Genomic DNA, 12,653 nt, shown 5'->3' on the forward strand with positions numbered 1-12,653 from the left:
AAAAAAAAAAAAAAAAACATTGACAATTATTTATTGTATCAAGTATATTTCTCTTCTGCATTCTTTATTTGTTAGTTTAGCGATGTTACATGTAACTAATGTGTTATTGATTTCGACGAGGTCGTGTGAGTTTATGTATAGATTTTAAATGCGATTCTCGTCGTCGTCGGTTCTCTTTTCATCTATTGATGTCCCACGTATGACGCACGTGAATAGGATCTTGCACGTGTGCGTGTAACATCAGCAGGTAAAAAGGGAATTCTTGTGCAAAGACATATATTGGTACGTTTAGTTACATGGAGTTCTATAGACTATTTTTTTTTTTTTTTAATACATAATAATGCATCGTACGGTATAGTTTTAGGCAAAATATTTTAAATAAAATAAAAAAATTTATTAACTGCTCTTTTAGAAAGCTTAATGTCGTAATTAAATATGTTCATCTTAACACAAACATATAAATAAGTGTATTAAGCTTTCTAAAAAGAGCAGTAAAAAATAAATTTTTTATTTTATTTAAAATATTTTGCCTAAAACTATACCGTACGATGCATTATTATGTATTAAAAAAAAAAAAAATAGTTTATATTGTAGAACTCCATATAACTAAACGTACTAATATATTGTTATAAGTCACGTATTGTATTTATATTATGTGTTATGTATTATGGTATTATGTAATATATACTAATTAATGATAGAGTATCGTTTAAAGTGGGTTTTAAGTTACTAGGTGTAGTTGTGTTAAAAGGAAAACTGGAATCAAGGACGCACCGATCGAAGGTCGCACATGCAGCCGAAAAGATGCAATGGTCTGCATTGCACTTTTCGAGAACCGGATGTCGTCTGATTTTCCTCGGTCAATCACAAAGTGATTAGCTCGAGAATAAGACCCGGTGTCCGGGCAGGTGCGGGCAGAATCGTTCAGAATAGTGTCGCGGCCGGAGAGGCTCTGCCCGTCAGAGCATCGCTCGTAGAACTTGAAATATCGCGAGTGAGTGAGAATTTATTCTTAACTGTGGTTTTTATATTCTCACTCACTCGCGATTCTGTTCGCACCTGCCCGGACCCCGGGTCTTATTCTCGAGCTAATCACTTTGTGATTGGCCGAGGAAAATCAGACGACATCCGGTTCTCGAAAAGTTTGTATTTTATTGAAAAAAAAAAAAAAAAAAAAATCGCTCTTAAGATCTAGTTCGATCATCTTGAACAGATAACATTTCATTATCGCTTATTATATCTGTCCGCAAGAATCTTTTGATATTTTCGATGTGTTCCCCGTTAATCGCCGCTATTACGTTGTCACTATCTAATATTGTTAGATGATTTCCATCAACGTAGTGTATGTCTATGTCTCCTTCAGTAATCTGAAAGCCGATTTCAATCAAATAAATCTAACAATAAGTCACAGTAGATATTTTTTTATACATATATAAACACGTCACGTGTGCAAATACCTTTTGCAAGCCGTAATCTTCCTCATCAATTGCCGCAGATGCTAATGTGGGCTTCAAGAGTATTACAGGCGATTTTATTTTTGGTGTTTGCGTCAAATCGTAATCGTAAAGAGCAAACATACGATTGTAGAACGTTGAACACAAGGCCTCTTGATATTCAATCGAATACGATTCTTTTTCTTTTTTTTCAGGAATTGACGTGATAAAAGCGGTCAGTTTTTCGTCCCAGTTCTTGCATTTATTCAGTTCCAACAAGAGCTATGAGGATCAAGTTACTTGAATAATTTTTATCCAGAAATGCGCGCACCCCTCAACAATATACAATATACACATAAACTTATCCTACTAATGACCGCTCACCTTGCCACTAAGTGTCGGCTGTAAAGAATCCATTATGGCCAGAAGAACATTATTTTGAAATTCATCCATTGTTGTGAATGGAAGATGATGATTTCCCAATATTTTCATGTGTTTGGGTGCACCGTCAATTAGTACGATTCGGCCATCAAAATTTGCTTTCTCGAATCTGTGAGCTAGTTCAATCGCGATAATCGATCCGTACGAATAACCAACAAGTACGAAATTTGATCTCACTTTATCTTTGCTCAAAAGTTCCTGAAAATAAAACACACAAAAACATATATAAATTTATATACATATATAATTTTACGATATATCGATGTTATTTTCAACTTGTACGCAAAAAATAGATTAATTAATTAATTAATTAATTTTTTCCACGGTTTTTACTCAAGCACAATCATCGTAATAATAATCAATTCATACTTCAAAGAGACAGTCGGCGATATCACTTATTGGGCGATACTTCGCGCCTATGTTAAAGTCGCTGTACTGCAAGATTGTTGCTGAACCTTCGATTTTCGATATCAGTGGATCGAACACGCTCGCTTTACCTTCCACGCCCGGTAACAAAAATATGTGACCTTTCTTCGTCTTACTTTCCTTCGTTAAAAGATTTACGCAGATATCGGGGTGCAGAGTTTTGGTGCCTATCATGCGGACGAGCATTTTCAAACCTATCAAATCGTCCTTGTCGATCGTGTTAGCGGCTGTTTGCTCTTTTACGTTAAATATATCGAAGAGTTTGGCAAATGTCATATTGCGCATATCCTGCGCGGAAAGCAAAATGTCGTATTCTCTTTCCAGCGTTTGCCTCATTTCAACCGCCATCATCGAGTCCATCCCGAGCTCGGACAACGGTGTGTGACGCGCCACAGTTTTCAAATCCTTTAAATCTATCGATTATATATATATATATATATCTCTCTTTTTTATTCAAACATTCTCTAAAAAAAATAAATTATTTATAATAAAATTGACATAAACTCACTCATAATATTAGCCACGGTCTCGATGATGTTAGTTCCTCCTAAAACGTTCGAGCGTTTCTCGGCCACAACCATGCTCGCCACAACGGGATGCTCTTGCAACATAAATTTCTCAAGATTTTCGATACACGATAAGATTCTTTGTTGCAACGTACCGCCGATCACCATTTCCTTGTCGTTGTCCTGCATGTCGGCTACCAGACCGACGTCGCCCACCGCGCCCCACTGGATCGCCAATCCGTGCAATCCTTCTCGCCTTCGTCTCTCGCAGATTCTTTCCATGATTGAGTTTGCCATACCGTAGTTACTCTGTCCGGGATTGCCTCTGCCGCAAGAGACCGAAGAAAAGACAACGAAGTGTCGAAGCCGAGGACATAACTTTCTCGACAGTTGATCCAGATGCTTCGTCGCCCAAGCTTTTCCTCTGAACGGCTCTTGGAACGTCTGCACGTTGTGATTCGGGAATAGCTTGTCGTTTAGCGCTACAGCGAGATTGAATATAGCGTCTACCGGCGCCAAATTTTCCGCTGTTCTCAATATGGACTCGCAATCGTCGACGTTCGACGCGTCGAGGTTCGACACAATGGACACTTTTGTTTTGTAAGATTTCCACAGCTCGACCTTCATTTGCTGATAACCGTTTTTGATTCCGGCGCGCGAGACCAACACGAGATTTTGCGCTCCCCGCATCACCAACCAATCGGCCAATTCAAGTCCGAAACCGCCAAGACCGCCTAAAATGATGTACGACCTGTCCGCCCGGCAGTAGTAACGCGGAAGCGCGAGCATAGGTTGGTTGGGCACAAATGGGTCATCCTCCTGGACTTTAATAATTACCTGAAATCGTAATAATAAACTTCGTTTGCGCCTTCTCTTCGATCGATCACGCGGTCTACTTACTTTTCCCATGTGCTTGCCAGCCGCCATGTATCTAAACGCATTCTCCACGTCGTCTTTCGAAAAAACTTTCCTGCTGATCGGCTTGACGACTCTGTTCTCTATTTCGTTACTTATTTTCGACCATATTACGCTTTTTTCTTTTTTCGACATTCTAAATACATTGTCCAACATAATACTATGAAAATGAATTCCTTTCTCCAAGATCGACATGTTCAGTGTGCTGTTGGCCAAAAAGTCGAATTTTCCGATTTCTAAAAACCGTCCGTTTCTCGCGAGACATCGGATCGAAGCTTGAAGCTTCTCCTCGGCCAGTGAATTCAGCACGACGTCTACACCGCGGCCTTTGGTTTGTTCGAATATCATCTGCTCGAAACTGGTGTCGCGTGAATTTCCGATGTGGTCGTCCGGGATGTTCGGGAAGGTGTCTCTTATGAACTTCCGTTTGTCCGGAGTTCCGACAGTAACGAATATTTCGCATCCGGAGTGAAGCGCGACGTTAATCGCCGCTTGTCCCACGGCGCCGGTACCCGAATGAATCAGAATCTTTTCTCCAAACTTCAGATTTCCACTGACCAGCAACGCGTAGTAAACTGTGGCGTAAGCGCACGGAATCGTCGCGGCCTCCTCCAGAGTCAAATGGTCGGGAATGTACAAGCACGTTTCTCTTTCGATTACGCGCAAATTTGTGAAACATCTAAAACGATTTTTTAAATCAAAGATATAATAAAAATAAAATTTTTTAATAAATTACTAAGAGAAGTAAAATAAAATATAACTGATTATTTTATTTTAGAAACTTTTTTGCTTTTAAGAAAACTCTTCTATGAGTTTTATTTATTTATTATCATTTGTTTATCCTATATAAGCAACTTGGAAAAGTGCGCGACGTACCTATTTTCAGAAATTCCCATAATTCGGCGCCCGGTGTTGTGCTCGATTCCTGCGTATTCCAAACCGATGTAACAGTCCTCGAGTCGTCCGCGCGAAGCCATAAAGTCCAGAATAATTTTTCCTGTGGTTAACATGACATCCTTAAAGTTGATTGGCGCGTAAATCACATGAACTAAATCTTTGTCATGGCAATCCGGAGTAAGTTCATCCTCTAACCAGGCAAATGAATTCAGATCACCGCGAACCTAAGAGATAAATAAAACACTTTTCACACTGACATTGAAGAAAACTAAAAGAAGACATGTTTTTCTGTGTCTATATTCGAATATTGGTGACGTATATGTAATATAGTTCCAGTACATACCATTTGATTGAGGAAAGCGTTGTGTACCAGCTTCGGCACGAGAGGCGCCAAAGGAAGATGGCGATACGATCCCCATATTTTTCCCGGATAAAGAATGTTAATGGGAAGATCGAGTTTGAGTTGATCCGCGTACAGCGGATCGTGCAGAGAGAACTTCGGCGCGTTTTTGTCCTCAATGAACACTCCCTTAAACGCCTCACCTCCCGGTTCTCTTCTCAAACAGTTCAACAGACCTAACAAACCGCTTTCCGAATCCGCTTGTGCAACTAGAATGATTTGAGCGACGTTAATCGATCGGGTCTGCGCGTTCATAATCAACTGGAGTCTTTCAATCCACGAGAGCTCGTAATTGTCCACGTAAACAACTTCCGTTTTTCTCGTTGATTTTATTTGCTTCCTCAAGAGCGTAATGTGCTCTTTCGACGTGCGTTTTTCAAGAATCACTTTCAAACCGAGCGTCTCGGCCTTTGTGACGTCGTTTTTCGTGAGGGATTTTCCTCGTGTCATCAAAAATCCACCGTCTTTCAATGCCGACAATATTTCATTCAACGTTGCGTTCTTGTTTTCACTCAACAAATCAAATCCCGCGATTATTATCGCGTTGTCTTCCTTCGTCAACGTTTTCGATTCCGACACCGCGATGGCCGGAGGAAGGGTGTTGATATTGTTGAAACGGTCGCATCTGGATACGAACGTGATGTTGGGTTGAATCAACGGCAGGTTGCCCAACGTTTCTAAGAACATCGGCGACAGTAATTCCTCCGCCGTTACCTCGTCACCGTCCTCAACCAATTCCGTAATTGTTATTTTTGTCATTGGAAGACACTCGAGAGCGATGTGCGTCGATAAAATCACAGCATTTTGCAAGGAAATCTCGGCACGGTCGCTATAAGCAACGAATCTGTACTCTTCGAGGACGGGAATCGCCGTTGATTTTCGACGAAATATAGCGTTTGCCGTGATGCCGCGAATCTCTACACCACCGGCTACCACCGCGTCTAGGTAATCGTACACGCGGACGGGAAACACAGAGTAAACTACGGAAATATTTGAAATTGACAATTTTTGCAGTTCATTTCGTTATTTTTTATTTATTTATTTTTTTTATCGTAACACGTTTATCTCTAAAATAAGTTTACAAATGTTAGTACTTACCTTTGTCTACGGTTTCCGGATTCTCGCGTATCATTTGCATGTGAAGCTGCGGATCGATGACCAGTTTGTCAATTCGCGTAGGAACGTAAAGACTTCTCGAGTCGATTGTGAGAATTTTCATCTGTAACATGCAATCCATGAAAGTCACCCAATTTGCCTGCCAATTGATGTGACCACGTTTTCCGTCAGTGGACGCGGATTTTATTCCTCGGAACAAACCCGAGTATTGATAGCCGCGTAATCTGAGCTCTTTGTAGATGTCCTTCGATGTCATCACCTCCTTCTTATCGTCGTCGTCTCGCAGAAAACGCTTTTGCAGTTTTTCCTTCTCAATATCTTGCGTTATATTAACTACCCCGGTAACGACGATGTTATTCCCTTCAAGAATTTCAAATTTTCCGCTACCTGTAATATTTTATCTCATTTATTTCGCAAGTGCAATAACATTTATGTAATTTTAGCTTTCCGCAAGTATCCATCACCTTTCTGCAACATTACTGTGAGTTCCACGTCTTGTTTCGCAAGTTGCGTCGCCCGAACAAATTTAACGTCTTTGAACACAATTGGCATCTCGATAAGCACGCGACCCGTTAACATGCCGATTGTTTCCCAAACAAGTAAAATGTAACTCGTGGCCGGAACCAAGGTTCTCCCGTCGATCACGTGACCCTTTGTGTATTCGTAATCTTCGTCGGTCAATACAATATCGACAATTCTCTCTCCCAAATTTAACTTCTTCTGAGTTTGAAAATTCGTGACGTACCAGTCGTCGGAATGATCCCACCTTTGAAAAATTCGTCAGATCAACAAAGGAAAAAAAAAAAGGAAAAAAAAAATCAAAGGAAAGAAATATTTGTGTACCTAACTCGGCGAGAGATAAAATAAGTACGCGCGCGTCAAATTTCAGTTCAGCTCTGTTCCGTTCAACTTACTTGATTAAGGAGGATATCATCGGCGTACCGCGACTAACAGGAAATTGCACCGCCGGATACAAGTTGGCTAGTTGCGGCTGCGAGCCGCAGTTGTATAACTGTCCGATTCCTCGCAGAAACACTTTGATATTGTCCTCGTGATTTTGCTGAAGTAACGCGACGCTTGTATCGAATCGTTCCGCTGTGACGTCCCGAAGAATCCCATCGGGCGCGATTTCGAGAGCCACGGCGTTCTCGGGAATCGATCGCGCGATTTCGTTAAAGAGCACGGGCGTTAACAAATTGTGAGTAAAATATTCGGCGCAGGATGTTTGCATCAATGTCGCGTGGTAAACCGAATTTCGCCAAATCTCATTCGGCGTTACTGTTTCGGGAATTATTCGTTTCAAGTACGTCAGAATCGCGGATTTCGCGGGAGCGAGATGACGAGTGTGAAATGGAATGTTACTGCAGTTAATTTCCTTAGCAGAGACGTTGTTAACCTGCTGACATATATATATATATATATATAAATAATTAACATATTTCAATCTTCATAATAAACAAAAAAATATTTTTAATCAAGAAAAATGATCAAGACCTGTAACTTCGTTACAAATGCTTTCACTGATTCTTTCGGTCCGCTTATGGAGCAACTATTCCGACTGTTGCTGCCGATTATTTCGACATCCGGAGGACATATGTTCCTCACGTTTTCACAATCGAGACCGATTTCCGCCATGGCGCCGTTAACAATTTTCGTTTCGCTCAGCGCCAGTCCTATGTAATACGCCGATAAAATCACTTGTTCAATTGTGAAGTTACCGGTCACGTAGCCGCAACAAAGTTCGCCGATTGAATAACCAATTACGTAATCCGGCTTGATATTTATAGACATTAAGAGATCGACTAGTCCAATCTGAAAGAGAATGACAACTCTTGTACAAGCTCCCTTCAATGTTGTTTCAAAAACTTGCGCACTCAAATAACTTGATAAAGAAAATAAATTAGTGCAAAATAAGCAAAATGTACAAAAAAAAAAAAAAAAATCAAAACTACTGTAATTATTTAATGCATCACCTGCATCACAGTAATGCCCACGAGCGAGTTCAATATATTGTCGAAGACAGCTTCGTCCATTTTACTTATCAATATGTCAGTGACGCTTATTCCGTGTGTTCTCAAAATCGTGTCGCACTTTTCCACGGTTTTACGAAACACGGGAAATTCCAGCAGAGCCTGACCTATATAATAAATCTTCAATTTCATAAACGAGTCGTCATTTTGTTTTCTAATGCGCAACAAACAAAAACAAAAACAACATACCCATCCCGAGCCATTGCGATCCGACTCCGGAAAAAACGAAACAAATTGGTTTTGTGTCCGAATAATATTTTATTTCCTGTATCGTCTCGTTCGACATCTCCGATTCGATAATCACGTATCCTCTATAGGGATGATTCCTCATGGCGCTAGCGTAAAGATCGTGCAACAGCCGAACGAATTCAACATCGATCGGTCGGTTCTTGATCTAAAAAAAAAAAAAAAAGAACACACGCAAGTACAATTTATACATTTTGTATGACACCGTTTTGATTATCTCCGATATACAAGAAGTTTCAAATACCTCATCTAGAAACGACGCAACAGCTTCTTCGGTACGACCGGATATGGCAACGAGTCTGGGCAATTTGTCACTTGGTGCGCCTCCGTTGACCTTACATTTTGTGTGAGGTCGTAGCAAGATGTGACAATTCGCGCCGCCGAAACCAAACGAATTTATGCCAACTAATCCTGGATTCCACGGTGTTACCTCATTCACCACTCTTATTTTCTTTTCCGCGAAAGCCTTGATGTCTTTTCGTGGCCGTTTGAAGTTCGAGTTTGGCAGAAGCGTGCCGGTTTCCATCATTATTATCACCTTGTGAATAAAGAAGAATAATGTATAATGTGTAATAAGTTAAGAATTTTGTCTTTTTTATATTATTGTCAATTAACAAAATCAATAATAGAATGTATGAAAAGAGACATGCAATTTGTAATATAAAATTAAACAGATTTATAGTCGACGATAGCAAATGTTTACGTGTTAACTCTTAACAGAATTGCACATTACTTTGCCAATTTGACACATGCTGCTGCTGGGTTCGGAGTGACCCAGGTTCGATTTAACGGAGCCAATGAGTAGCGGTTTGCTTCGGTTCTTACAAAACACATGCTCAATCGCACTGACTTCTTCCGGATCGCCGACTTTGGTCCCAGTTCCATGAGCTTCTACATACTTCACGCTTGTCGGCGATATACCGCATTCCTGGTAAAACTCTTTAAACAAGTTTGCCTGCATCTCGGCTGACGGATAAGTGATACCTTGTTCTTTGTAGCCGTCGCAATTTACTTTTGCATAAATAAACGTTGAGTAAATTCTCTTGGCGACCTTTGCTTTTTGCAAAAACGCAACCGCGATTGTCTCACTACGCATATATCCTTTCGTATCCTCATCGAAGGGCGCACAACTTCCGTCGGGCGAGAGAACTCCTAAAATTTTGAGAGTCTTGTATATATTGTACATGATAAGTTGCCTTCTCTAAGGCGCTTTTAAACCTTAACTTACAATTAGACCATAGGATAACGACGCGTTGGAAACTCTATGTTTGTTAATAAAGAATGCTCGTCTTATATTTTTTCTATCATACCGCAAAAAATCCGCATTTATTTCATCTTTTATACATATATATATACATATATATATAACTATATAATATATATTATAATATAATATAATATATATTATACGGATATACATATATATATANATATATATATATATATATATATATATATATATATAAATTTCTAATATTTTCTAAATATAAATATACTATACCCTATACTATTTAAATTCTTGAGTTTGAGCTAAATATCTACCGAGCCTGGCAAATTGCAGAGTCATGAAATGATGCAAACAAAGATTGGCGCCGGCGACGAAAGCGGAGTCGCATTCTCCTGATTTGATGCTCTTATAAGCTAATGCCATGGTAAACAAGCTGGAAGAACAAGCCGAGTCTATTGTATAAGACTGTCCTTTTAAATTGTAAAAGTTCGAAACGACATTGGCTAATCCGGATCGGCTACAACCAATAAGCCCGTAACCATCGTCTATCTGGAGAAGTGTGTGATAAGAGATTTAGATACGCTATTTTTAAGCGCAAAATGTATTTATTTTTATCTAATATTTTCTACTTTTCTTTCGTTGATCCAAGTATTTTCAGATTCGGAATAGCATGTGGTAGCAAACACTCCGGTTTTCGTTCCGTCTAAATCCTTTGGATTAACTCCAGCGTCGACAATAGCTTCGTAAACATGCTCCAAAAGCGAGCGCAACATAGGATCATACTGATGCGCCTGATTGGCGGGAACGTCAAAATAATTCGCATCGAATTTACTTAAATTTTTAGTTCTCCCAATGCGTTGCGGTACATCTGGATAATCTGCATTGATTACACATGAAATATTTTATTCTTGTTTAAAACACACAATACTTCTCACTCCTTTCATGAGGAAATAATTATGTCAACATACATGTATACATGGATTTTAATATCAATTGCACAAGTTAGAGATATAATCTCATAATAGAGAAAAAAAGATAAAATTATACGTAACTTTTTTATGAATAAAATTATATGTACATTACCGTGAATCCATTCTCGTTTGTCAACCGTTCCAAGATCTGCTTTAGTAAACAAAGCTTTCTCAAGATCTCTAATATTTTCACACGCCGGAAATCTACCGGCGAAACCTGAAATAACGATATCATCTTCGGACTCGACGAACATAGTTTTCTCGTCACAATTCGAAATTTTAATGACAACGAATTTCCCGCGAAACTGCTACTCTTTCTTTTCACTTCGCGTTCTCGACCTTGTCGCGCGATATCTCGAGCTTGTAAGATCACACTGTTTAATGCGCGATTTTGCAACAAGTATATCGTGACGTTCTGATCGCGGACAGAGGATTATCGCTTGTACGAGACTTACTTTTATATGCCGAGCATTTTCTCGTTATTATGACCATAGACATTCTTGGATGTGTGTGTTACACGAATTTATTTATAAAATCAATTTACATATGCCGTGTGCAACACGCACACGGTCTGCAATTTATCGAAACAATTTAAATAAAAGAGGTGAACAACTTTCAAAATATTACACAGTATGCGCGGGCATTGGCGTAATTTACACGTGAGGTTGACCCTTTCGTTGGTTATTCGCGAGGCATTACCGACGCAATTTCTTTTGATGTAAAAACATTTGCGCCACTGTCTGTCATGTATGACATGTAAATTGAAAACTTTGAAGTTTGTAATTAAATTACTGATGATTCGTTAACAGTATAACGAATGGATTTCTCTTATTAAAAGAAAGACAATAGACTTTCACACTCACGTATGCCGTATTTCATCAATAAACATTTAATTACAATACACAAAGTGTTCAAAGTTTCAACGAGCATAAAAAATAAATTCTCGATGCTATCTGCATTTTCAAATATTACATGTTCTTGTCGATAGATATGCGATTGTGTCAAGATGTTACATTTATTATCACATTTATTATCGGATTTTGATCTCTCTTAGCAAATGTGACATTTAAGCTTTTACTTGTTTCTTACATTACGTGTATTATATGTACTATATATGATGCACAGTATGATATGTACTTCTCGTTTCATGAGCATTTTGTTCAAGTAAACAAAAACAAAAAAAAAATCAAAGTAAGATTTAGATTTTGGAATCTAAAAAATTTATTCTCTTCGATTTTCTCATTTTTAAGACTAATTTTCGCGCAACCGCTTATCGGTTTCGAATATTTTATATTTTTGGAAAATATTTACATGCTTATATTATTTATATTATTTATATATTTTTTAAATAAAACTCTTTTTTGTTTATATCTATGTCATATACGCACAAATATATTTTGAAGTTTTTCTCTTCTTCTTATAGAATACATTGACATAGTTTGACCTTTACTTGAAACATTGTATAACTTAATACATTTTACATGTGATATATTTGACATTCGTCTTTTGTTAAATAATGTAATCAATGATCTATAGGATTAAGAATCACGAGTAGCCAATAGGTCGCGGTACCTAATTGTTAGTCACGATTATATTTGCGTAATTTCGAAGGTGACATAGCAACTTAAAAAAAATCGCACTTCTGACACCAGCAATAACTCAATTTCTGACAAGTTTTAAAGATCGATTTGCGACCTTTAAACACTTTTTTTTCGACTTTGAAATGTTGAAGCTGGCACAGCAGTTTCAAAAAATCACATTTCTCGCACCAGCTCTGTGCACACGTGCACATGCAGGTATATTAAAATTATTATTCAGAAAAGAAAGATGTTTTTTGGTAAACAAAAGAAAACGGCAGAGTAAAGAAAGAAAAAGAAAGAGAGAAAAAATTTTTTTTTAAATTTTTTTATTGAAAGTAAAGTGCAGCCTTTAAGAAGAAGACACAATTAAACGGCTACGACAATCGGTCTTAAAACTAAAGAAGCTTAACAATTATTAGGGAGAGAGAAAATTTTTTTTTTTTTTTTTTTTTTTATTGACATAA

The 12,653-nt window shown here is 38.3% G+C and overlaps 1 protein-coding gene across 1 annotated transcript; it reads right to left on the reverse strand.

Annotated features, from left to right (window-relative positions):
• Positions 1–26: 26 nt before the first annotated feature.
• LOC109856394 (fatty acid synthase-like) lies at positions 27–11,059 on the reverse strand. The gene is made up of 19 exons (XM_020431635.1): positions 10,722–11,059; positions 10,268–10,515; positions 9,953–10,187; positions 9,144–9,562; positions 8,655–8,948; positions 8,354–8,558; positions 8,108–8,271; positions 7,629–7,946; positions 7,049–7,530; positions 6,599–6,900; positions 6,117–6,521; positions 4,962–5,998; positions 4,598–4,842; positions 3,707–4,400; positions 2,809–3,643; positions 2,244–2,713; positions 1,818–2,072; positions 1,458–1,715; positions 27–1,367 (listed from the first exon to the last, which is right to left on the reverse strand). Exons 1-19 carry the CDS (start codon positions 10,861–10,863, stop codon positions 1,185–1,187), a joined length of 7,191 nt encoding a protein of 2,396 aa, XP_020287224.1. The 5' UTR covers positions 10,864–11,059; the 3' UTR covers positions 27–1,184.
• Between the last annotated feature and the right edge of the window lie 1,594 nt (positions 11,060–12,653).

The sequence above is a fragment of the Pseudomyrmex gracilis genome, unplaced genomic scaffold, assembly GCF_002006095.1.
Source record: "Pseudomyrmex gracilis isolate BER0280 unplaced genomic scaffold, ASM200609v1 scaffold_117, whole genome shotgun sequence".
Taxonomy (NCBI): Eukaryota; Metazoa; Arthropoda; class Insecta; order Hymenoptera; family Formicidae; genus Pseudomyrmex; species Pseudomyrmex gracilis.